The sequence below is a fragment of the Lactuca serriola genome, chromosome 4 (genome assembly GCF_051521515.1).
Source record: "Lactuca serriola cultivar US96UC23 chromosome 4, Lser_US96UC23_V15, whole genome shotgun sequence".
NCBI lineage: Eukaryota > Viridiplantae > Streptophyta > Magnoliopsida > Asterales > Asteraceae > Lactuca > Lactuca serriola.
In genome coordinates, this window is record NC_136411.1 from 54,433,400 (window position 1) to 54,459,773 (window position 26,374).

Sequence of the window (26,374 nt, forward strand, 5' to 3'; positions counted from 1 at the left end):
AATGTTATGTTCTTTATATAGGGCTCAACCCCGATAATTAAGGTTTTCTCCACTCAACGCCTACTCGCCGAGTCCACCTTGCTGACTCGCCGAGTCGGCCACTTAACATGCGACCAAGTCGCGACTCTACTCGCCGAGTCCACCCCTGGACTCGCCGAGTTCCCTTCCAATTTTACTCTTTTAGCCCTTCAACTATACTCTTTGCTATTCCGGGATGTTACACATTAGCCCATCTTTATTATCAAAACTAAGATAACTATAATAACTTTCTTTGTTAGGACAATAGTATGAAACATCATGTGGTTCATCTATGTTGTCACAAAAGTGGTTACCAGGGAGAGATTATTTGAGTCGTGGTTATTATTTGTTGTGACATTAATGGTTACTTATTTCTCGTCTTCATACATGCTAAGAATAATCATGAATTTTTTATCGGAATCAAAGATTAATAAACAACTGGTCATGTGCATACTTAAAATTGAAAATTTTGCATTGTTTTTTTGATGAATAATGCCTTATGACTTCTTCATTTAGTTGAGTTAAGTTATGTTAACATGTGATATATAAATGCAATTTTAAGAGCCAAATTAAACATTATGTATTCCTACAAGTGTTTTTTCTCTAGCCGAAAGAAACCTCCATATTTTAATTTTATCTTGTATTTGTTTGATGGTTTACTAACAGAAACATAGTCGATTAGTCGAGACTCAACCATGTTCTCTCATATTGATTTTAATGGGTCATCAAGGGTAATATCTAAAGTATCATCCATCTATTGAGTGAAAATTAACAAAAAAATCACATAATTAATCAGTGAAAATTAGTAAGAACACAATGTACTGACTAATTAATCGAGAATGATAATTTTTCTTAGTCAATCAGGATTGATAACTCCTTTATCAGGATTGATTAGGGCTGTGCATGGGTCGGTTTGGGTCGGTTTTGGACCCCAACCCAACCCAACCCGTAAATGATTAGTTTTTGGTTTTCAGAACCCAATAGGGTCGGTTTCTCGGTTTCTAATATCGGTTTGGGCGGTTTCTCGGTTTCTTGGGTTCAACCCATACACTTACGGTTTCTGGGTTTAAACCCATGGGTTTTGGGTTTGAACCCATTTTCCAGAAATGTAACAATTAGTTAAATAATTAAAAAAACACCGAATTGAAGTTAAATACTTCAAAAAACATGAGTTTTACAAACAAATTGTCTATTACAACCAAACACACAATGTTGAACAATACAGGCATTTCACTTTCTTAGCACCATTCTTTACGGCATCTCGATCAAAATGTTGCCATACCCAAGATACTCTATGACCACCACCCTTATTATCTGCAACTTCTTCATCATCTCCTTCATCAACATCAAGATCAACACCAACAGCTTGTGGAGCATCAACATCAACAATTTGTGCATCTAGTTGAGACCTTTCCATCTACATAGAAAAAAACAATCAACAGTCCATATGTAAACCAAAAGATTTCAGGAAATAAGAAGCTTCAATTCAACAATATTCATCAACATTTCACAGCAATCCATAAGATTCACAGCTTTCAGAATAATATTACAATATTTAAGCAATATTTATCAACATTTCACAACAAGATTTCAGGCAAAATCTAACAAAAACCCCATATTATTTTGATAGCAAGTAATAAGATTTCAACAAAATTTCCAGAATTCTTAAATACTTGGAACGAAGTCACGAACCCAAATCAGAAAAAATAAATAAATAAATAAAAACGAAATCAGAAAAAAATGAAGTCACAAAATCAGAGACACGTTGCCAAATCGCCACAGTTCTTCAATGGCAAATTGCTAAATCGACAAAAAAGAACAGAAATCAGAAAAAATGGCCTACATATTTATTCTAATCATTAAAGAAATGGCCTCAGTATTAGTTCATCATCTCACATCATTACATTTTAGTGATTCTACATGAACACAAAATTCAGATTTCAGAACATAAGCACATCAAGGGAAATCAGAAAAAAAAAAAAAAAAAAAAAAAAAAAAAAAACGAAATCAGAGGAACGAACCTCAGATTGGTGGCGCCGGAAGTTTGGGGTTTCGTCGGAGCCTTGGATGTGTGCGTCTGTGCGAGCGGCTAAGCGCCGGAGGACGGAGGAACTTGGGTTCAGTGGGATGCGCCGATGGGGAATGCCGAATGCGAGACTGTGAATGTGAGACTGAGTAATGAGTATCGAGGGAGAATAGGGCAAAACAAAAACGGGAGTCTATGACCTAGGCTTCTTTTATTTAATTTTATTTTTTTAATATATATATATATATATATATATATATATATATATATAATCAGTAAAAAGCATCGGGTTTGCGGGTTTGGTCGGTTTCTCGGTTTTAAAGAGGGGTCGGTTTCTGGGGGCAAAACCGAAACCGAACCCATAAAGTCGGTTTTTACAAATTTAAAACCCACACCGTCGGTTTTGATTCGGTTTCGGTTTTTTCGATTTCGGTTTCGTCGGTTTTTGTCGGTTTCTCGGTTTCTTGGTTCGGGTTTGCTCACCCCTAGGAATGATAGTCAGTTTTAATCAATAAAAAATACAATAGTAAAACCTTGACATGTTGTTGATCAAGAATGATAATATTCGATAATCGGTAGTAAAAAATGCATTTAATGAAAATCAAATGATGGTAATCAACATTCTCTAATTTCATCATATGTTTTGCTATTGATCAGGATATTACCATTATCTAATTGCATGAAATCAGATAATGATAATAAACAATCAAATGGAAGATATTTTATACATTACCTTCCATTTAATCTAAAATATCCTAAAATAACATGGTCATAAAACTTGAGTCAACCAAATGAAGAAGTTATAAGGTGTTGTTCATCAAAGATCAGTCTAGAATTTTCAATTTCCTACGTAGACAACTGTACATGGCTCAAATAATCCTTGTCCGAGTAACAACTTATGTGAAGATGTCCAATGAATGATCATGATGAAATTTACTCATTTACTAAGAATAGTTTAAGCATTAAATTGGATACAATTTTTTGAAATGTGGTTAGTTTTATGAGATTTATGAACCATTATGTAATCACAAATGAGCTTGACTACTTCATTTTGAAAAGTGACCAAACACAATTCACTTCAAGGTGTAAAAACATAGATTGTGAGTGAAATATTTTTGTGTCTATTATGCATGACGATATTACCTTTGAAGTAAGTACATACCTAATATTTAGCACGATTTCCATTGAAAAGTATATTTATGTTTATTTTATTATTTAGCCTATTGTGTGCTTGAATCAGAAAATACACAATCATAGGAATGGTTTATTGAGTCACATAAAAACAATTGGAACACCGAGTGTCCTTCTATCTTATCAGACATGCAAAAAGGGGTTATACATGACAATCATCAACGTTTATCCTAATGTTGAGCATAAAGAATGTATTAGACATTTATATAGCAATTTCAAGAAAGTAGTGATGTAAGTCAAGTTGTCATCACGTATCTATAAAACAACAAAAAGATAGAGTTGAAGCATATTTGGCACAACTTCCAAGTGTGCTCATTGAAAACCTAAAAAACACAAGTGCCAACTGTTTAGGGTTAGAATCATGATGATAAAGGTGAATGATGATGATAATTTTTTGATGGTTGTGAGGGAAGACAAACGGTGGCGTTTGTGGTGGCCTTGGAGAGTAGATTATTGTCAATTTATTCCTTCAGCAAAATATGTCAACTATTGTAGTGGTCATCCACAAGGAATTTCGGTCGAGTATCAATAGTAGATATGTGAAGGGCGGGTCATCGTTTTTTGAGATCGGAGGAGAAGGTCGCCGGTAATGAGAGAAAGAGAAGGAGGAACATCGATAAGAGAAAGAGTGGCGGAGGAGGCATTGTGTCTCTAATATCTAGGCTTGGAAGTCTTGATAAACAATCAACCATTTTCCTTCCAAACATACTTAAAAATTAATTAAATATACATTGTTTGTTAGGTTTATTTTCAAACCATGTAATTTCACACACACATAAATATGATGTCAACATTTTAGGCTTGTAAATGAAAAAGATTTTTTTTAATATAGCATTAAATTAAATATGATAATGTTATGTAATTATCTAAAACATTTTACACAAAAAATATAAAAATATGTATATTGTTAAAAAAATATAAAAAAACAAAAACTATTGATATTGCATACAAACAAGAAATATTCCAGTAATAAATTACATACTACTATTCAAAAATTTCGGCACCGCGACACGTTTACGTATGGTCAACACATAGTAGTTGTTTGAGTATTGTATGTTGGAGACAACATTGATTATAACAAAGTTCTCATTCGGATGCTTGATCGTAACGTATGTATGAATAAAATAAAATGAATGTCATTTTTTGTTTAATGTTTTATTTATAATTTACAAAACTACTAGTATATTACATATCTCAGAGAAACAATGTAGGAAGACATCCCACACATCCCATAGTGGCCGTTATTTTTGTACGTGAATTCGGTCAAATGTGTATTCTCCTTGAATCATTTCCGAGTTGATGAATTTTACCAAGACCACCCCACATATCAAAATTAGAAAATTTTCTTTGGTGATAGGGAAATATTGATACAAAATCACATAGTATATACTCTCTTGGCAAACGATATCACAAATTCATATCCACTTTATCTGTTGTTATCTTTTATCACAAGCCTCGCACGAGATAGTAGCCGTTGAGAAATTATCGGCAAATTTGGATATATATATATATATATATATATATATATATATATATATATATATTATGTATTGCATACGACAAATTAATCTTATACTAAATTTGGTATGTTTTAGACGTTGCATGTGACAACTTAATTTTATACTAAATTCGATTATATCTTGCGATGACAGTCAATAAGCTTAGGGACAGACAATTACAAATGTAAATATTTATCTTCTACACTCAGTTTTCTCGCATGGACAACTTTACCTAATATTATTCAGATGGATATAAGGTGACAATACAAAAGTATTAGCAAATCATTACTAACAATTCAAAGAAAATGAAATCTATAATATATCGAATGTGGTGTATAAAAAAGTGTTATATGATTAATAATTCGTAATCAATCATGTGTTCCTGTAGCGTTTGAAAAGAATCAGAACTTTTTATTTTTAATTCTTATTGATTTTGTTTTCTGCTAGTATGACTCTCATCGATAATTGTTTAGAATTAGTAAACTATTTGTGCAAAAGAACTAATCACCTTTAAAAATTAATTTCTGTACAATTATCGATAAGAGTAATGCTAGCAGAAACAAAATCAATAAGAATTAAAAATGAAAAGTTGGGATTCTTTACCAACATACATGAACACACGATTGATTATGAATTATTAACCGTACAACATTTCTTTATACACTACATTTGACGTATATATTTCATTTCCATCAAATTGTTTGTCAGTGTTCACTAATACTTTTGTATTGGCATGTGATATCCTCCGGATAATGTCACATGAAGTTGGTAATGCGAGAAAACCGATTCTGGAAGATAAATACCTACATTTGTAATTGTTTGTCCCTGAGCTTTATTGACTGTTATCGCGAAACATAATCAAATTTAGTATAAAATTAAGTTGTTATATACAAAATCTAAAACATACCAAATTTAGTATAAGATTAATTTGTCATATGCAATATATAAAAATATATAGATAATAAAATAACTAAACGTATCTATCATCCTTTTTCAATGGCTACTGTCTCATGTGATGCTTGTGATAGAAGACAACAATGGATAAAGTGGAAGTGAATTTGCGATATCATTTGCCAAGAGAGTAAACATTGTTTTATTTTATTTTAATATTGCTCAATCACCGAATAAAATTTTGTAATTTTGATGTGGGGTGGTCTAGTTAAAATTCATCAACTCGGAAATGATTCAAGGAGAATACACATCCGACCAAATTCATGTTAAAAAATAATGCTCACTGTGGGATGTGTGATTTTTGCTAATGTTTTTTTCTCTCTGAGATATGTAATATACTGATATATGTAATATACTAGTAGTTATATAAGTTATAAATAAAACATTAAACAAAAATAACATTCATTTTATTTTATTCACACCTACATTACCAATGTTTTAAAAACCCGGTCTGAACCGCCCGGTCGAACCGGTTGGACTGGGAACCGGGGAAGGAGCGGTTCAACTATCACTGGTTTTACATTGATTTCTGAATCGGATTGAACCGGCCGGTTTTTAGAAAAAAACGGTTGAATCGGTCAAAATAAACCGGTTGAACCGGTTAAACCGAATAAAAACACATGAAAAAGAACAATTTACATAATAAACTTTGGTGATTATTTTTTCATATCTATTTAGTTTTCTCTAAATAAAAATATATGGTAAATGTTATAAAGTTTTTTGATGTGTTTGTATTCATTTAAAACTATATTTCGTTACGGTATTATACTTTATTTTCTTTTTTATGTATATGAATTGATGTAAAACACTAAAACTTATGGTTATGTGTTATTTTAATGTATTTGGATTCATCTACACCTCATTTTTATGTGTATTTTTAATATTTGAATTTGTAAACATCAAATTCATGGTTTATATATGTATGTATGTGTAGGAAAATAGGAAAAAACATGAAAACTATAGAAAGCGGTTGACCCGGCGGTCGAACCGGTTGAACCGGGAACCGGTCACCATACTGGTTTAACTAAAAAACCGGTTTTTAAAACATTGTACATTACCATCGAACATCCAAATGAGAATTCTATTATATTCAACGTCATCACAAACATACAAAACTCGAACAACTACTACGTTCGACCATATGTAAGTGTGGCATTGTTGAAAATTTTGAAACAGTGGTATGTAAATTTATTGCTCGAATATTTCATGTTAGTATGTAATATAAATAGTTTTTGTTTTGTATACTTTTAAACTATATACATATATTTTTTTTTTTGTAAAGTCTTTTAAATAATTACATAATATTATCATATATAATTTAATGTTTTATAAAACATCTTTTTCATTTACAAACCTAAAAATTGTTGATGTCATATTTATGTGTATTTGTGAAATTAAATGGTTTTAAAATAAACGACAAACAATGTACATTTAGTTAATTTTTAACCATGTTTAGGAACAAAAAAATAGATTGTGTATCAAGACTTCCAAGCCTCGAGAGTAGAGACATAATGCCTCCTCTACCACTATTTCTCTCACTGAGGTTCCACCCTTAATCTTTCTCTCGTAACTGACGACCTTCTCCTCCGATCTCCCATAATGATGACCTACCCCTTCACTGATTTGCACTCCATACACTCATCCGACATTCCTTGTGGAATACAATTACAATCGTTGACATCTATTTTGTTGAAGGAATCAATCTACAACAATCTACTCTCCAAAGCCACCACAAACACCACCTTTATCACAATGATTCTAAACCTAAACAACTGGCACGTGAGCTTTTTAGGGTTTCGACGAAGCCGGAGCAAGATTTACCTAAGATTAAGGTGAATTCAACATGAATATTCTTAGGGTTTACAATCAATTCCATTAATAAATCTACCACTACCTCCTGGCCAGGTAATATTTTGTTTGGTGATACCATTCACCCTCACATGTTTGTTTGATGTTTGTCGGTCATTTGGAGCCCTAACTTCATCTTTATTATTATTATTGTTGTTATTATTATTATTATTATTATTATTTTGGATTATGGTGGTAAGGGCTAGAAGATTCACATGATGAAATACATGATTACAATATTTATTTAGTTTGTGTTGTTTTGAACAGATGAAACATGTAGTTTCAGGAATGATTGTTCTTAAAGACTTTGGAGGATTTGGCTTCAAATTTGATATGGCTATGCTCGTGCCATTTTGCTTGTAATTAACCATATAATTTCATGAATTGAGTGGCACATCTATAATTTGAATACAATTAATGCTTAAGTTTCTGAATTGATATATCTAGGTTTTGCATCATCTTGTTTTTAAACTTGTATTGTATGATTTCTACAATTATGATGTTGAAGACTAAGAATTTTGTGGCTATAGGAACAATATACGGACTCTGCAACAAGTAAGCAAAATCTTAACTTTTCAATCTCTTTTTTACAATGATATAGTTTGTGTGTGTGAGAGCTACATGGGCATTTATGTTTGAGGTTATGGATATTTCTAATCTTAAATCCTAGATTATACGTGCTAGATTTTGTATATTTTTAACACGAAATTAACGGGTTGTATATGTGTTGGATTATGTATATTTCTAATCTCAAATCCTAATTTGATTTTATTATAAAAAATGAGTAAATTACTCGAATGGTCCCTATGGTTTGGGGTAATTTGCGTGTTTAGTCTCGAACTTATTTTTTTTAACTTGAAATGTCCCTGCTGTTTATTTTTGTTACACGTTTGGTCCTTGTCTTACCTAAAAAGACTATTATTTATAAAGGGAAAATTGGTGGGGTAGGTAAGGTAAGGTGAGGGGGTGAGGTGGGGTTGAGGGTCTGTTTATTTAAATAAATTAAAAAATCAAGGCAAAATAGTATTTTTAGGTAAGATAAGGACCAAGCGCGTAACAAAACAAACAGTAGGGACCTTCTAAGTTAAAAAATAAGTTAAGGACCAAACGCGCAAAATACCGTAAACCACAGGGATCATTTGTGTAATTTACTCTAGAAAAATCTAATCTCAATTGCAAAATTGGCTTAGATTTTTGTATTTATAAACCACGGATTTTCTGCAATATTTTTCTTAAAAAAATGAAAACTACCAAAAAATCATTTAGCAAACATGCTGAAAATAGCCTCATACTTTCAAAAATTCAAGTTTTTTTTGGGATTTCCTAGAAATGACAATTACCAAAATAACTTTAGAAAGTGTCGTAATCTACCCTAATAAATAAGAATGATTTTGCAACATGTCCTTCTCTCATTCAATTTGCCACATGTCATTTTATCATAATGTAGAGATATATTTATTTTCCACTTGTCATTTATTTTATTTTCCATTTTTAATATATTATTAATTAGTTTCCATAAATTAAACCTACCATAATGATATTAATTTCAAATTTTAAATTTTAAATTTCAATTTCAATTTCAATTTCAATTTCAAATAAATTTACAATTTAAACCTTTGTGTTTAACATTTTGTTATAATTAACCTGTTTAGTATACGGGTCTGATAACTAAACAATAATTTTAATTAATTTATTTTTTGCATGTTTTTTTCTCATAATTTTTATTTATTTCAAATTTCAAATTCAAATAAATTTCTCATTTAATCGTTTCTATTTAACATTTTGTTTTTATCAACCCATATAATATACGGGTTTCACAACTAGTTTTATATATTTATGATGTCAAAACCTACCAAGTAATGCATCCTGATATGTGAAATATTTTAATAATGAAAGTATGTTAGTTTGAAATTTTTAGTACAAACATTCATGCTTTTTTTTTTTGTTTTAGAAACTTGTATGATAATTGTCATGCTAATTTCCTTGTTTTGATGATAGTTGCAAACCACTAACAGCACAACCTACTTCATTTTAAAGCAATGTATTTTCATAAACTACCAATTATAACAACCTACATTAATTATACTTCATTTTAAAACATTATACTTTGAAATTTTTACAATTAATAACATCCTATTTTCATTTTAATATGAATTAAAATGAAAGTAGGATGCTATAATTGGTAGATTTTCAAAGTACATTACTTTTAACAAAGATTTAGACTGCTAGTGTGTTTTTTTTTCTCACTGATATTATTTTCTTAGACAGGAGGAGAGAAAAAGAGTTTGTTAACTACAATATAAAGAAAAGAAAAAGAAGCGTGCTTTATGGCTATAAGTTTGAAAATAAAGCCAACTCACGGAAATACTTTGAATTAGCTATATAAATAAAATACTTTGAATGAAGTCGAACAACTCACGGAAAACTAATTAAAGAAAATGAAAGACATACTTGTTTAAGTTTGAAAATAAAGCCAACGGATATTGTTTTTGACTTTAGAAAGGAAGAAATGTTGATTTTGTGTTGTTAATATCAATATATACACGAATAGGGATGGAAATTCCACCCGACCCGGTGGGGAACCCGGTTGACCCGTCCCAATCGGGGACGAATATTCCCCGCCAAAACGGGTACCGGGGATGGGGATGGGGCCGGGGCCGGGTATAACAATCCCCATACCACCACCACTTTGATGACTATATATATATATATATATATATATATATATATATATATATATATATATATATATATATATATATATATATATATATATATATATATATATATACTAGTATATCGATCATTTATTGAATTTGAATTAAGTCGACTAAAATGAATTGATCTATATTAGACCATTAGAGATAGAGTCCATATACCAAATTATGTTCCCAATTCCAAGAGTTCATCAATCGTCACTTTGTTCGTCGATCTATATACCAAATCGACACTTTTTGGTTTGATGCTTGTTAAACTTTATGATTGATGTAAATAGAATTTGTTTATGGCATATGGTTTTGATCACTTATGAAATTTAGTTTTTTGTGTAAGTTGAGTTTATTATGTTGATAGATTGGGAAAAGGCCCAAAATACAAAGGGAAGAGGATTTGATTCCCCGCATCCGTCAGGGATAGGGACAGGGATGGTCAACCCCGCCCCAAATTAGGATATCTGTTAGTATCTTTTAATTAGGGTAGGATGATTTATTAACACTTATATATATGGTTTTGAAATGACTTTTTCATTATTGTGGAATAAGAATTATAGAGTTTTACTCTATTTTAGGATAACCCATGTGTCTTGAATAACAGGTCTTATCAATTGGTATCAGAGCAACGATTTTTGCATGTTTATCGGAGTACTATTCACATCGGGTATCGAGATGGTGAATGACACTAATCGAATCACTCGGTTGGAGACAGACTTGGCTAAACTCCGCCAGGATCTAAAAGACGACCGGGAGGCTAATTCACAGTGGTTCCACCACACTGACTTATCGTTAAGTTAGGAGGCTTGAGCAACAAGGAAGAGGAAAAGAAGGCAGATTCCAAGGGATTCCAATGGGGAACATTAGAGGAGTCTGTAAAGAAAGCAGTGCATTCAAAGAAGAGAAGGGAAAGGGCAAGGAAGAAGAAGAGGGAAACTAGGGCAAATATGTCGACCTCTGGAATATCAAGATGGCCATATGTTATGGTGAAGATGCCCATTGTTGGATCCACTATGTGGAACCATACTTTGAGATCCAATGTATTGAAGACACCACACAACTCAAGGAAGGAACCGCCCGAGAGTATATGAATAACTTCAAGAAATGATGGTTTGGTTAAATTGCCAGAACAGGTCTTGGAAAGAATACTCATCAAAAGGCTAGAATCGAAACTCAAATCATCAATAAGGGTCATGCAACCCAAGGGTCTAACCCACACAATGAGATTAGCAGTTATGATTAATGACCGAGTTGATGAAGATAAGATAGAAAATTATGGGGAGTTAGGAGACGATCCACAAATTCAACAATATTCAACTGAAGAACCAATATTTACACCTTGAGGACAAGGTGCTTGTTTGGAGGGGAGTAATGATACGTCTCCAATAATTATCCCTTTATTACTATTTCAAATTAGTAGTTATCTTTATTTAAAATTAGGATATTTGTTAGTATCTTTTAATTTAGGGTAAGATTATCTATTAACACTTATATATATGGTTTTGATATGAATTTTTTCATTATTATGGAATAAGAATTATAGAGTTTTTCTCTGTTTTGGGAGAATCCCTGTGTCTCGAATAACGTATCTTATATATATATATATATATATGTGTGTGTGTGTGTGTGTGTGTGATGGTTCAATCGAAGACACCCCTAAAATGAGTAAGTGAAGACAATTCTGAGCCAATCATTTAATTTAATTAATATATTTTTGAATAAATCTAATTATCCACTCTTGAGGGTAAAATGGTAAAAATAATCAAGATAAATATGGAAAGGGCATACTTTATGGATTTTTAGGGATTCTTATACAATAAATAATTATGTTATTTTAAAAAAGTTTAAAATAAACATTATTCGACCGCACAGGGACTCATCGTTTATGGTCCTTATGTTTTTGCATTGATTATAATTAAACATTATTTGACCATACATGAACTCATCGTTCAAGATGTTGGTACCATAAAGTACAATGACAATGAATTATGGGAGCATGATTATGATTTAGGCACGCCCATACAGTCGGTGGATAACGACCTTGAGCAGCCGTCTGCATGTATTCAATCGTCGAATGTAATATAGCTTATGCGGGATGAATACAAAACGTCGTCGCCAACACCTCTTAGACGTTCTAAGAACCAAAGAGTTATGTCCATATGGTATAAGTCCCCATGGATACAAATGAAGAAGATAGGTGTTACACGAAAAAAACCAGCACCGTTGGAAAAACGTTTAGAGTCTACTGTACACAATGTATGCAAACAATGGGATGGTTCATTGTTGTTTGGTCACAATTATTTGACTGGTTTGGCTACACTTGAGTTGTCGAATCGGGTCTATTTCACGCCACATACATATAACAAATAGGCACACAAGCATATACCACATATAGCAGGAGTCACAAAGACTACAAGCACATATAATCCCTAGTGTACTACGGTATAGCGAGCAAACTCACCTCAGTCCGCTGACAATCAAATAGATGTTCGGACTACTAGACCGGAGAATCCCCGTGCTAACCAAAAAAACACAACCATAATCAATAATTTGGTCATAAACCATAGTTGGGACTTTAATTTACTACATCCGACTCATAGGGTAAAAGACCATTTTACCCTTCCCCTCAGTTATCCCAATTAACTTTGGCCCAAAATCAATGGCACTTAAAGCCCAATGATGGCCCAAATCCAAAAGACACTTAAGGCCCAATATGGGCCTAATTCCATAAAGGCCCAAGGCCTAATAATGTCCCAACTCAACAATACTTGTGGCCCAACAAGAGCCCAAAACTCTAAATTCTAATGGCAGCCCAAACATCAAAAGCCCAAGTCCAACTCGAGTACACTAAGCGTACCACTAGTACGCCTGGCGTGCTAGGTTGCTACGCCAGATCAGGGATCCATACGCATACGCGCAACTTACGTCTTCATAAATCTAGCGTACGCCCCATTCAACCAACTCACCCATTAAGCCCTTAATGCTTAAGACCAATTGTCCATATTTTAGATCCAGACCATGGGAACGTGTTAATCCATAAATTGTCTAACTTGATGCCTTTGCATGACTTAAATGGATTCAAACCTTAGATTTAGCATCCTACTTACATGAAACCAACATTTACTCATACATGTCTGATCTTCAACCATCAAGATGCAAACTTTATGGAATAGGGATCTTAGAAACATCAAGAGGAGCAACTCATAACTTCTAGAGTGGTAAATTCCCACTAGATCTCACTCATTGACCAAAAAATAACCAAAACTCCACTGGATCAAGATCTAAGAATTGCATGAGTAAGGTCAAAGCTTTATAGCTTTATGAAGCTGGAAATGATGGATAGAATCTGGATCTAGAAGCTCCTTCTTGATCAATGCTCCTCAACCAAGCTTCTTTTTCTTGAAGATACACCAAACACACAAAACACACATAAATGTCTACTCTCTCTAGAAAAGGGTTAGGGTTTCAAAATGGGACTCAAAAGAGGTTAAGGAGGCTGGTAAGGAGGAAACCTTGGCCATAAGGTGGCTTAAATAAGGTCCAAACTCAAAAAATTAGGGTTTGCACCTGGTAGCCATACGCCCAGCGTACCAAGGTTAAACATCCACGATCACTTAGTCTAGTATGACCATCGTACACTTATGTATGCCCAATGTACTAGACTAACCCATAATTCTGTTAACTTCTGAAGACCATAACTTTCTCTTTCCAACTCTGATTTCGACGTTCTTTATATGCTCAGAAAGGTAATGAGAAGCCCTAAACTCTTATCAACTATCCTTTGCCTCAAAACCTTCCCAACTTAAGTCCTTAATTCATGAAAGGCCCGAACCATCACTTTTACCATTATACCCTTGGGCTCCAAAGCACAAACCGAACTCTTGGATCACATACTCTACATTAACCACATCCAAATGGGTCTAAACCTCTCTTTCCTCAAAGCCTGAAGCCTTATAATAATTGATCTTTGAGTCACGACCCCGAACTAGGAAACGACTCAAAACAGGGTGTTACATAAGTAATATAATTATGTGTTCATTGTAGTATACACTTTTAATAACAATACTTACTTTTACTACAAATGATTTTATTGGCAACACATCATTATGTGGATCCCATTGCAAATAAAGCATAGAGCAGATGATGCTCAGTGGACGGTTGTGTCGTTACCTTTCAACACTGATGCATATAACTGGAGTGACATAGCTGACGGATCCGTTTACCCAGCTTGGGAAGATTGTGATACAATATAATTTTTTTTAGATTATATTACTTGAGTATTTATATACTAGTTAAACATTTCTAACCTTTTTGTAGCTTTATATCCCAATCAATATACCACATACTCATTGGTTTTTGGGTGCTTTGGATCTAAAGACATTAAAAATGACTGAAACGTCCCAAATATAAGACCCGGAAATTTTTATTTTTAAATTAATAAAACAGTAAACCATATCATTGTCACAAACCAAGATAATCGAATTTTATCAATACATCATCATCATTAGAGTAAATCACAAAATTTGGAAATGAATGGTGTGTGCTCTACAATCACCCAGACTCTTCCCTTTGAAACCAGAAGTTTCTGAAACATAAACGGAAAACCGTAAGTACAAAGATTAGTGAGTTCCCCAAAATACAACATACATTACATAATAAACACATAATGGGCCCCGCCTGACATTGAGCCCCACTCGGTATATAGATCTGTAAGTTATCATGCCCCATCCAGCATATATATAAAATAAATAAACATATAACACGTGTGTGACATCCCCAAATTCATGGTCATTTTAGGCTTAGGTTATTTTGTTTTTACTAACTATTGTGTGCCAGAATGCACAAATCTGGACCACTGGATGCAATACAATCAAAGATCATGATTTGAGAGTCTATGATATCACAATAGGGTAATTTACCCTTTTTAATTTATTTAATGATTAAATAATTCCTAAATTCATATTGGTGCATTCATGCATACAATAGTTGCTAAAAACATTTGAACCTAACTCTCTATTTCTTTCTCTCTCTCTCTCTCTCTATATATATATATATATATATATATATATATATATATATATATTCACTTTGAAAATGCTCTTTCTCTTTCAAAAAACAAAATTATTTATGTGACCTTGCAAGTGAATCTTGCTCGAGAAATTGGCACCCAATGTGGGTCCTTTAATAGTGACATAATTGATTTATATGTTATAATGGGCCGATTCTTCTAAATGGTAAAAACATGTCATTAGGTCGGTGGCTGACATAACATACATTAAGGCCTGATAATCATGTAGTGTTTTGGTTGCAGGTTCAAAATATATCAACTCAAATACGAACCATTTAATTATACATATCATGGTTGGCGGGTTTAAAACATAAACCCATATATGACCCGTAAACCCATTTATGTATACGGGTTTACAGACTGATGGGTTCGTGTGTCAGATTTGGGTTCGTGTGTTCGTGTGTTAGATTCCAAATTAAACATGAATAAATTATTGATGCAAACATATCCGAATTTTAGAAACTTAAGTCTCAAACATTCAAATGAAAATTAAAAACATTCATATAAACATGTTTAAACTAAAACATTAATACAAACATAGGTAAATTCAATCGCAGACGTCGACATCGTTCGATAATAATTCAATCGCTCATGCCGCCGTTTGTGTGAGATATGGAGATTATTTAGGCATACGCTAAACGCGTTGCAATGCAAATCAACAGATTGTTACCCACAGGTCAAATGATCAATGATATTGTGTATCATATCCTAATATAAAATATAAATTGTATAATATATAATACTTAATATATTAAAAAAATATATAATTTTTCTTTATTAAAAATTCTAAAAGGGTTGGGAGGTCAACCTGTATATTTTTTAAGAAACTCATATATGACCTGTTTAATAAACAGGTTGACAGGTTGACGGGTTGAAAACTCAATCCAAACTTGTTTATTTCGTGGTGTGGGTCGCGTCGAGAATTGCCAGGGTAAAATACGTTACCATAGTTTATTTTTTCTTTACCCCACAAAACAGGTGGATGTCATATCACATCCGCCACAATACACATTGTTATGCACAAAATACTACCTTTAAGGGGTATGCTTCTTTTCCCATGCGGTGAAAATGTCATGTGCGGTATGATTATGACAGTTTCCTTTGGGGGTTGGTGTCGAGTTTACCGTACATCGCAGTGACATGTCACATACTGCGATGTACAGTATATAGCGTACCATGGAGCCTTTATAATAAAGCTGAAACCGTACACCATATGTGGACATCGCTAACATGATATGTTTGACATGGTAATTCATCAAAAGAGTAACATGTTAATTATTGATGACATATCTTTATAATAATATGTAATATTTTTTTGTAAAAATTTTTGGGACATAGAATTATCATTACAATTTTGTTATCTTTTATTTCTACACTACAAAAGAAAGTTTGAGTACACATACTAAGGTAATGTTTGTTATCAGTGGAATTACAAAAAAAAATCAAACTTGTTTAAAGCAAATGAAGTTGAAACCGTAGAGTGTATACCATAGTTTATGTGGATATCATGTTATTATTCATATCTAGAATCTACATATGAATCTATTATAATAAATGAAAGTTTTTTTTGTCACATGTTAAATTCTCATTTAATTTGCCAAATTTCATTTTATGATTATTTTGAATTAATTTCTTTTTCACATGTCATTTTATGGGGTTTTTTCTATTTTAATAAATTTCATATAATATTTTAATGTAATAATTACAATAAATATAGTAATAAATGAATATCAATTTCATTAATGGATTTACCTTCTTATTTCAAAATTTACAAATTAAAGTTCATTAGTTTATTTTGTTTATTTATTTAAATTTAAAAGACAAAAAAATCAATTTTAATAATTTATTATTTTTCTTATTTTCTTATAATTCTAAAGTTCTTAAATATTTTGATATTTATATTTATTTTTTTTAATTAACTTATGTAATACATGAATCTTACACATAGTATATGATATAACTGACATGATAATTCATTAGAACAATAACATGTTATTATTGAAAGAAAGTTTGAGGGGGTGTTTGGCTTAGCTTTTCACAACCAAAAGTCCTTTTTGGAAAAGAAAAAAAAAACAAAAGATGTTTGGCAAACTAGTTTTAGAAGCTACTTTTGAAGTTTTTACATAAGGAAAATGAACTTTTTGGAAAAGTCAGGAAATCCTGACTTTTTGTAACTTTTTCAAAAAGAATTTTTGGGGTTTGAAAAGCTAAGCCAAACACCCCCCGAGTATAATAGTGTTTGTTATCTAGTAATACACGAGGAAATAAAATGTAATATTATGTTGGGACAAAAAATTCATGTTTGATCACAATAAGCGAAGGAAATTAATCATTCTTTCTTTCTCGAATATTTACATTTCATGATGGATGAGTTTTTTCTATTTATTTTAAATAAAATAGTATATTATAATTATAAATTAATTTCATTATTATAAACTACAATTATACTATTTTTTTTTTCTAAAACTAACTAATAATATTTTTAGTAGACCTGACAAACGTGCTGTGTCGTGTCGGGTTCGTGTCATGTCAAAACATTAAACGGGTTGAGAGTGCTTGACCCTAACCCGATCCGTTTAATTATCGTGTTGTGTCAAAACATTAAACGGGTTGAGAGTGCTTGACCATAACCCGATCCATTTAAGTATCGTGTCGTGTCGTGTCAACCTGTCTATTTTCTTGTCGATTTCGTGTTGGGTTTCGGGTTAAGGTTTAAACCTTATAAATATGTTGTGTCATGCTGGGTTGAAACATTTTAAAGGTTGAAAATTAAGAGTCATGGAGGAAGAAAAATGAAAAAGTTAAATGTTGGAGTTGGGAGGCGGAATGGGAAAAAAAATTATAGTAGTAAGTTTAGAAAGCAAAATGGAAACAGTTAGAGTTAGGAAGCAAATGAAATTTGTAGTGAAGAAGAGTAAAATTAAGTCACTTTGACATTTAAAACACAATTCATTCATATATTTTACATTAAGTGTTATATATCAAAAGAGAAATTAAATATCATCTTACTTTTTGTTCCTACATATCATCCTACCCAATGAAATGGTGGTATGTAACATTTAATGCTTATTTAATGAGATTTAATGATATTTTAGGATACTAATATGACACATGTCATCATTTAAATGAGTAGGATGATTGGTAGTATTAAAAGGTAGAAGGATATTTAATTTCTCATATCAAAAACAAAAATATTTAAGGTCAAATTTGAAGAATAAAGACTTCAAAAGTCAAAATTTGACAATAAATATGGGAGGGAGGTAGTAGTAAGTTTAGAAAGCAAAATGTAAAGAGTTAGAGTTAGGAAGCAAATGAGATAGATAGTAAGAAAGAGTAAAATTAAGTCACTTCGAAATTTTGAATTTTACTTTTAGTTCTTGAATTTTGGCCACTGCAAATATATATATATATATATATATATATATATATATAGAGAGAGAGAGAGAGAGAGAAGTAAGTTCACGTGAAAACACAAATAACTTGTGAAAATGAAAACAACCAATCAGAATAAGCCACCTATAATTATTTATTGATAATAATTTATAAATAAATTATTAACTCTAAAAACGTGATTATGTACTGATCCGTAATTTTACATTTTTTCCATTCCCACACGATTTCATATTCTCTAAATTCTCTCTCTCTTTAACTTCCCTTAATCCAACTTCCGATTATCATCATCATCGCCGATAATCCCATTACCACCAAACTTAATCACCGCCTCTGTTGCTCCCAACACCTGCACCAACAAGACCGGTGACTACCACCGTAGTAGTCAATTATGGGCAGCCGCTGCTTGTATGTCTCCTTCAATCAACCAACGCACCATGATGATGGTCTCACTGCTAGTGCTTTGTCGGATGCATACGAGAAAATGTCTCCGTTTGGATGCCACTGCTCTCTTCCGTTTGCATAATCGCTTTTATCGCCCTCCGCACTTGCAGTCATATTCATCTACATGAGTTTTTTTTCTATTTCTCCTAATTTTTATCGTCCCTAAACTCCTATGTTTTACTGATTGCCAGTTCAAATGATTAATATGAGTCGTTTTTTTAGATTTGTATGTGTTTTTGACAAGAATTCTGATTAATTCATAAGTTATTAATGATTGTATTTCGATGGAGATATAAAAATGTTTGATTACAGGTTTGCGATGGTTTATGATTGTTTATCCGCCTTGTTTACAACCATATGAAATTTTTTATCGGCCATGTTTATGGTTTAAGCTTTATCTTATGAAATTTAATATGTTTAATTTGGATTGGTTTAGACTTTAGATATACAAATATATAATTTTAGTTTCAAATTATGGATTTCATATTTTATTTGCTTCTGGCAATAAATTTGGTTAGGCTTCTGAAGATTGTGATTTTCTAATTTGTTTTGTAGCTAAAAGTTTAGAATGTAGATTCCCAGAGATAACATAAAACCTTACATATTCATATTTTTTTGATTATATGTGTTAGTTATAAGCTAAAGCTCGTAAAGTTCTAATCCTTGTGACATGAATTTTAATTGAAACTGCAGGCGCTTTCGCGATATGCAAGAATATCCCAGACTTCAATTACACAGCCGCCGGTTTTTACTCGCAAGTACCTCTCTTTCCTTCTGTCAATAACTCGTCGATTGTGCCCTCTCAAGAACCCTAAGCAAAAATCGGTTCATTCAAGAAATCTCCATCTTTTTATTTACCGTTTGTCACTACTCTCTGTGATTCAGGTGATTTAACTTTCTAAAAATTTTTGATTTTTGGTTAGTCGATATCCTAATGTTTTTGTAGCTCTGTGTTCATTGAAAATTGACAGTGGTATATAAAACTTGTTGCAGAGAGTATTGACCACCCACTTGAAATCATTTTCATTTTGGATTTCATAAGCAATACATACATAAAATGGGCAATAAATTACAAAGTTTTTCATCATTACAACAAGATTACAATAGTTTTTTATGCGTCCAATATCACATGATTTGTATGATTATGTCAAAGAATAAATTACTTTACATAGTTTCTTCAAAGCATTGATTTTATTGCAAAACACATACATATAAAATTGTCAATCAAGTTACATAATTTTTTCCATCTTTGATTGCTATATACAAGATCTGGACCTTGTATCCACACTTCAAAAGCCATTAAACATACTCACATATAAGGTCATTAGTTATCCCAATTTGCAACAATATTGATGCCAAATGTTTATTATTAATTACAACTCATTCTTTTTTATATCCGGTTATCAATTGACCTAGAAAAATTAATGGGTTGAGAATGATTCAAATAATGTATGTATTGAATTTGGATATTATTATTGTCTAAACTGGTTGGTCAATTTTACTTGATGCATGTTTTCTTTATTAATAACAGTTGTGGAGAAAATAAAAAAAACATGTTGAATTTCCTGTTGAGTTGGACTTGCAGCCTAACACATGTGGTTTGCAGACACGGGGGGTGGCTTGTAGGATTAAAGATGAAGGGGACAACGACAGTTGCTTCTGGTGCTGCAGCTTTTCAACGAGAACGAAGCGAAGTTGATGGTGGCAAGTCATATTTGGTGACCCGTAACTGAAAGGAGATGGGAGATCGTGAGAGAAAGTTGATATAGGACTTGAACGTTTTAAACATAAAGGCTATGTTTGGCGGACTAGCTGAAAAGCTAGATGTTAGCTGAAAAGCTAGTTGATGGCTGAAAAGCTAGCTGTTAAATAAAAAGCTAGCTGATAGCTGAAAAACTAGTTGATAAAAAATGACGTTTGGTAAAACTAGCTGAAATATAGAAAATTACATAAAAGGACATGTAAGAATATGTGTTTCTATAATTAATTAAGGGGTGTATTTGGAAAATTTTAAAAAAAGCTCCTAAAAAGCTAGTCTAAGTAGCTTTTCAAAAAGCTAGCTTATAAGCTACTTTTTGGCTTACCAAACACGACAACATAAAAAAGCTCGAAAAATAAGCTAGCTTATCAGCTAGCTGTGGCGCGCCAAACATAGCCAAAATATATGTTTTTGTAGATTGAAAAAAGTTAGCGATTCATCTTTGTTTTGTTTTCTATGCTATACTTTTGTTTGGTAAATTTCTGAATTTTCTTTACACTTATATAAAAATGTTGTAACATTTTTTTAAAGCATCATGGTCTTTTAATTCAATTTAATACTCCCCGAAATTGCCTTTTCACTTTGCAAAAGATTGTAAATAATGATGTCCATAAAAAAGCCCAAGATATCTCACACCTTTGAATAGATGAAAAACGATTAATAATAAACCAATAACAAATAAATTAAAAAAGAAATAAACAGGTAATGATGTCCATAAAAAAGCCCAAGATATCTCACGCCTTTGAATAGATGAAAAACGATTAATAATAAACCAATAACAAATAAATTAAAAAAGAAATAAATAGGTAAGCAACGATAATAAAGAAACCCCATTGTAAAATGCAGTTAATGAAGAACATGATCGTAAAATACAGTTAATGAAGAAAACCAATTATAAATGCAGTTAATTCAGTAAATTACCTAAATGTCCTTAAAACCTAAATTTAATTTCAAATTCTAATCAAAATATAATGTTGAGGTGACGCATTCTAACAGGTTCTTTTCGTTTTCGCAAATCATTTACATTTTCGTATGAGTCTTCCCCTATATATATATATATATATATATATATATATATATATATATATATATATATATATATATATATATATATATATATATATATATAGGGGAGAGTTCAATTGAGAAAAAAAGGTTGAGAATGGGGGAATCATTCTCAGCCAATCATTTATTTTTGCCGCAAAATCTTTCATTGTACCGGCGGAAATGGGAAACGAATGCACATGTGTTTTCCAACATAACATATTTCCTTAAACTATGCTAATCATTACCTTAATATATACAAAAACATAGTTTTTTTTCATTTTTTTTAATTTTTATAAGCTATTTTTATCAAAAAATGATTTTAAATATACCAAAATTCATGATTTTTTATTCTCTACAATATAGACATCCATATTGATATAGTTTTAAGATAAAATATTTTTTTTCTATTTTCAGTTATCGTTATTCATAAGTGAATAAAATGAATCAGATTTTTACTACAGTACATTCGTTATTCAGTTATGAATAAAAACTATGATTATTATTATTTTTTTTACAATTTAAGTATCATTCATATATGAATATAGCATATAATAAATATAGTATATTCATATTTAAATATTAAACGATGCATTCACTTATGAATATTACATGGTATATTCACTTGTGAATATTAGATAATATTTTCATATCTGAATATTACATAGTATTACATGGTATATCACATGTGAATATTACATAGTATATTCATTTGTGAATATTAGATGATATATTCACTTATGAATATTACACAGTATATTCACATATGAATATTACAAGGTATTTTCACAAATATATATAATTTTTATACGTTATTCACATATGAATAACATACAGACTTGCATATTTGTTTTTTTGTTTTAATAATCATATATTGAGAAAACATATTCATATATGAATATAACGTGGTAATTTAGTTCATGCATTTCATCAAACAGTTGGAGTGCATACAATTTAACTTTTTTTAAAAATGTTAAAAACATGATATTTTGACTATTTAAATCTTACAAAAGAGTAGATTGATAGAGAATTATATGAAATTTTTCAAAAAAAAAAAAAAACGATTTGATATTTTTCTAACCTTAATTTTCAAGTTTTATTTGATAATCGATGTTGAATGAATGATATGAAGTGGATTTTTGTTGATTATCGATGATGTTGATCTAATAACGCTGGAAGTATAATTAATCATAAATGTTGAAGATCTGATCGTATTCAAGCACAATTGAAGGTTGAATTAAAAGAACCAAAAACGAATTTTTGTTGTTAATTGTAAAAACGTGTTGATTATTGACGAAGATCGATGATTGATTAGCACTGGATGATGTTGATGATGGTTTAATTGAAGAAATCTGAATGATTGTTGAAAGTTGGAAAAGAAATTTGGATGATGAACGATGAATGAGTTTGAACTATAGATACGTATTTGAGATTGAAAGTTGTTCTCATATTTACAAGTTTGCCACAGTATCTTTTTATGCTTGAATAAAATGAGTAGCTGAGAATGATTCCCCTATTCTCAACCTTTTTTATTTTCTCAATTGAACCCAACTCTCTCTCTCTCTCTCTCTCTATATATATATATATATATATATATATATATATATATATATATATATATATATATAATTAATCGGGTTATCTTCGAGTTGAAAGTATTGATTCTAACCTTACCCAGTGTTGTGTCGTGTCAATCCATGTACATAAACGGGTCGAAATAACTAACCCTAACCTGCTAACTTCGTGTCGGGTTCATACCGAGTTGTAGTGTCGTGCCAGATTTTGCCGGATCTAATTTTTAGTATAGAACGGTATTTTAAGATTTTATGGGTTTCAGTTTTCTTTTTCATTTTGTTAACCATATATATACTTATTTCACCAAATCGACCAATATACCCCTTAAGGCCTTTAACCTAAACCTTATACAGCGACACAAAACCTACGCCTCCTGCTTCTCTCGATCGTTGCCTCCTCAAGCAAGCCCTACTCCTGTGAAGACACCGCCGTTAGCCAATCTCCTCCCCTGTGTAGCCACCTGCCGGAGACCGTCGCACCCAACAGCTAAGGTTCGTTTTTGTCCAATTTTTCCTTGCTGTCGAGCCCTCCCTGATGTCGATTTTTTTCCTAGCTTTCACTCTTCCTTCTTTTCACTGGTTTCTGCTAGATTTCTTTGTTGGTTCTATCAATTGATGCATCACAAACTCATAAAAGAGCTGTAAAATAGAAAGTTTTTCTGTTAGATTTTTTTGAATGTGAAATGTGAATGAAATACCGAGGAGTTACATACTCCAATTTTTCTGTTATGTAACAGTTTGCTTGCATATGTGTTTGTGCTTCAATTTTCAATTGAACCTAGATGTTATTCTTAAGATGCATATATGATAACCGGAACAATTTGAAGGTGTATGTTGCTCTTAACTTATTCCATTCTTTCATGTTTTTACCTTGTCACAGGTATATCATGTTGCGTATAAAAACCCCTAAATCTTTGAGAGCCAAGAGGGAGCTGGAGAAACGTGCTCCAAGACTGGTAATTCTCCAAACTTTTGTTTCTTATCTTTTACTAAAAGAATAAAATAGTTTGTTAATGAAATTTAACACCTAACTATGTATTTATGCAGGTGGAATTTGGGAAAAAGACACTCTTACTACATGGAACAAAAACAAGCAATGTCCTAAATGCTGTATTGACAGAAATCTATCATCTTAAAAAGGACAATGCTGTGAAATACAGCAGAAGAAACGATAACATCAGACCTTTTGAGAGTGGGGGTGAAACTTCACTTGAGTTCTACTCACTCAAAACTGATTGCAGCCTGTTTGTGGTAAGTTTACAATTTAAAATAAAATCTTTTTTTTTTTTTTTTCAAACACTTCTTTTATCTTTTATTTTTCCACTTTGCAGTATGGTTCACATTCAAAGAAGAGGCCTGACAATCTTGTGATAGGAAGAACATATGATCACCATATTTATGACCTTGTGGAACTTGGAGTTGAAAATTTCAAAAGCATGGCATCATTTTCATATGACAAAAGAATAGCCCCTTTAATCGGATCAAAACCCTTTTTTGCATTTATTGGAGAAGGATTTGAGAACAATGATGAGCTTAAGCATCTTAAGGAGGTTTTGCTTGACTTGTTCAGAGGACAGGTATGTCTTGTCTTTTTTACTTAATTGCCCTTTCTTTTCTTTATACTCCTATTATGAAACATGTATTTATTTTCATATATTATTGTAGGTTGTGAAGAATCTAAATCTTGCTGGATTAGATCGTGTGTATGTTTGTACAGCAGTTTCTCCTACTAAAGTGTTGTTTACACATTGTGCTTTGAGGCTAAAAAAGTCAGGGAATATTGTTCCTAAGATGGAGTTGGTTGAAGTGGGCCCCTCAATGGATTTGGTAGTTAGAAGACACAGGCGACCTGATGAAAGTTTAAGGAAAGAGGCCATGAAAATTGCTCCTGAGTTAACAAAGAAGAAGGTTGGTTAAATTGTAACCACTTGTGATGAAAACTGCAACAATGTGTGTTTGAAAGTTTATGGTTTGATTTTGTTTGTGTGATAATTTCAGGAGAAGAATGTGAGCAAAGATCCAATCGAGGGCAAAATTGGAAAGATTTATGTTCCAGATCAACAGGTTGGAAGTGCGTCTTTACCCTTTAAGCCAAAGGGGGTGAAAAGGGAGAGGAGGGAAGCTAAGGAGGCCAAAGTGGAAAAGAAGCAAAAAGAGTCTGAAGCAAAAGAAGGGAAAGAAAGCATTAAGCATTCAGAAAAGAAAAGAAAGAAGCAGAAAGATGATGATTCAGCTTGATAATGGTTTTAATTGAAGGGTTATGCTTTATATCAACAGTTTTGTGTTTTTTTTTTTTTGGATGGGATGGTTTTTCATTATATTTAGTCAAAGTTTTGTTGTTGATTATGCATTTATGCTATATCTTTTGGTTTTCACTAGATGAAATGATTTGTCAGTTTTGCTGTTTTGCTAATGGATGGTTAATTTCGTATAAGTTGAATGTTACAAAAATCAGATGAACAAAATGACATCAAAATCATAAACTAACAACACTTGAGTATGAATCATTTCACCAATTTGACAAACTCCGTGGAATCACATGAAACTTGAAGATTTAGGAGATCCTTCTACATTTGCACGCTTCTTTCCAAACTTAACAGAATATTGCAGAAAAGTTTCGTCTAAATGTTCCCATATTGGTCCAAGGTGGTTGTGTCATTCTCCTCGTTGTCAATTGTGGTCTGTTTTTGTTTTCTTCTATCTTGCTAGTTTTTGTTAGATTGTTCTTCTGAAGTAGTTTGGGACTCCTTTCGTCTCCTATCCCTTTTATGTGCATTATTGTTGGCAACAATTTCAAATTGTGGTTTTCGGTATACGGTCTTTTTGATAACCTTGTTGTTGGTCGTTTCATTGC

The 26,374-nt window shown here is 31.8% G+C and overlaps 1 protein-coding gene across 1 annotated transcript; it reads left to right on the forward strand.

The window, feature by feature from the left end:
- Positions 1 to 23,831: 23,831 nt before the first annotated feature.
- LOC145101591 (Ribosomal RNA processing Brix domain protein) lies at positions 23,832 to 25,933 on the forward strand. Its single transcript, XM_079038818.1, has 6 exons — positions 23,832 to 24,012; positions 24,401 to 24,476; positions 24,568 to 24,771; positions 24,852 to 25,097; positions 25,186 to 25,428; positions 25,519 to 25,933. The coding sequence occupies exons 2-6, from the start codon at positions 24,408 to 24,410 to the stop codon at positions 25,756 to 25,758; spliced, it is 1,002 nt and encodes a 333-aa protein (XP_078894944.1). The 5' UTR covers positions 23,832 to 24,012; positions 24,401 to 24,407; the 3' UTR covers positions 25,759 to 25,933.
- The last annotated feature ends 441 nt before the right edge of the window (positions 25,934 to 26,374 follow it).

Coding starts and splice junctions, on each gene's coding strand:
- LOC145101591 (XM_079038818.1), top strand. CDS start 24,408: ATGTTGCGTATAAAAACCCCTAAATCTTTGAGAGCCAAGAGGGAGCTG. Junction 24,477..24,567: donor AGAAACGTGCTCCAAGACTG/GTAATTCTCCAA, acceptor GTATTTATGCAG/GTGGAATTTGGGAAAAAGAC. Junction 25,098..25,185: donor TTGACTTGTTCAGAGGACAG/GTATGTCTTGTC, acceptor ATATTATTGTAG/GTTGTGAAGAATCTAAATCT.